At 46.6% G+C, this 1,778-nt stretch overlaps 1 protein-coding gene across 1 annotated transcript; it reads right to left on the bottom strand.

Moving 5' to 3' along the window:
• Positions 1-221: 221 nt before the first annotated feature.
• LOC121964729 (ATP-dependent RNA helicase A protein-like) lies at positions 222-1,569 on the bottom strand (the record flags this gene model as incomplete). The annotated part of the gene is made up of 3 exons (XM_042514924.1): positions 1,518-1,569; positions 439-596; positions 222-362 (listed from the first exon to the last, which is right to left on the bottom strand). Coding segments are annotated over exons 2-3 (252 nt in total), but the record flags the coding sequence as incomplete, so codon positions are not given.
• Between the last annotated feature and the right edge of the window lie 209 nt (positions 1,570-1,778).

Here is a 1,778-nt window from a genome sequence, read left to right as displayed (position 1 = left end):
TGAAATGCTTCAAAAGTCCTAAAATGACAGAACCGTGTATGGTTGCTGCGGTCGGCCGCTGGGCTGCTGGGCTGCTGTGCGTTTGAAGCGTTGAGCCTAACTGGGTTAAACTCTTTCAGAGGTCGTAATTATTGTAAGTTCTGACTCTGAGAACTGATAGAAAAACGTTAAATTCATGTTAATGTGATCATTTAGAGAGATCATGAAAGGTCCGTGCTTACCCCCAGAGATGGGACCTCCGCCGCGCTCATTTCCCCGATGCGGACCAGGTAGTTGACGAAGTCTCGGGCGGCGTTGGTCTGAGCGTCCTTCTTGTTGGTGGAGTTGCCCATCCCGATGTAGTTGTGGCCGTCGACTCGAACCTGAACGGAGGAGAGCCAAAGGTCAGAGAGGACGCGCTCAGCTTCATCGGACGCTCGGAGCGAACGGCGGACTCACCTCACACATGAACTTCTGCCTGTTTTTGTTCCCGGCAGCTCGGATGTCGTAGGCCGGAGTCAGCTTCTTTTTCCCACACCAGGCGTACAGGAAGTTCTTGATGTCCGCCATGACGTTGCGCCGGCCGGGGGAGTCTCCTCCTCTGTCGACTCTTTAATCTGAGAAAACCAACAAACTCCTCTCGGTTAACCAGCAAAGCCCTTCAAAGCCAATGACAGTGCTGCTTCAGGGGCGCAAACTGATGCTGCACGTCTCCACAAAGCAGCTGTTTCAGTGACAGAGCGCTGCTAATTCATTTTTAATGAGAAAACAAAATGTTGGCTTCAGGATGAAAACGAAGACTGAAACAGCAGCAGCAGTCCTGGCAGACACAAACACCGGCTTCACTTACCAGCTTTTTAAATTGAGTCTGGCTTGCACTTCTAGATGAGCAATAAACTGTTGTCTTGAAAATAGAAAAACATATTTTTTACTGACAAACTTCAGAGAAAGCAACCACAACAAAGAGTGCCGTGACCAAAGTCCGTTCAGAAATCGGTCCATTTTTTCCGTTGCTAACTTGAGGAACATACTCGACTCTAAAACTGTGTACACTTTTTTTAATGAAAAAACAAAATGTACTAATGGATCCGGGATACAAACCAAACCACACAGCAGACAACGCGAGGTTCTGTCAGCGGAGGAACCGCGGGTGTGACTGTAGTCGTCGGTGTCGCGCACAAAGAAAACCGCTGTAAATTCACCGTTTTCTGAACGGAGTTTGGTCTGCAGGTACGGACGCGCTCACGGTGAAGCCGATAAAACATTACGAAAATAAAGTTAAACTCGGCTCTTAAACAGCGTTTAACGCAAATGACATCAGCGTCACCGCAAACACGCGCCGGTTTACCTTTTTATCAACACACCGACTAACGTTAGCTCGTGCAACCGTGCTAAGCTAACATTAGCTGTTTGCTGGCTAGCGTTTAATCTCTTTTTTATTGATTTAATTTAACGCCATTTTTGTGATGCTGCAGTAAAAATACAACAACACAATTACGTGAACTAATGAATGCATTAACGGTGGATTTATTACCAACTAGACGGACAATCGGGAGATTTTAGGCCCACGGTTGCTCCGGAAACACCGGCGGCTTGTGAAACGTCCTTCCGGTTTTGTTGGCTGCTGTTCGGCTTGTTTTCTCAGCAGCGCCGCCTGCTGGACGGGAGCGGAACTACAGCCACAGGTCACCGCTGAGAAACCGCCTCCACTGCAAATAAAGTCTAATAAATGTAGGAATAAAAACTAAATAAATGTAGGAATAAAATAAAAATAGAATATATGAATAAAAACTAAATAA

Source organism: Plectropomus leopardus, unplaced genomic scaffold, assembly GCF_008729295.1.
Source record: "Plectropomus leopardus isolate mb unplaced genomic scaffold, YSFRI_Pleo_2.0 unplaced_scaffold16932, whole genome shotgun sequence".
Classification (NCBI taxonomy): domain Eukaryota; kingdom Metazoa; phylum Chordata; class Actinopteri; order Perciformes; family Serranidae; genus Plectropomus; species Plectropomus leopardus.
The sequence above is the reverse complement of the archived record's forward strand: the minus strand, read 5'-3'. Positions and strand labels throughout refer to the sequence as shown.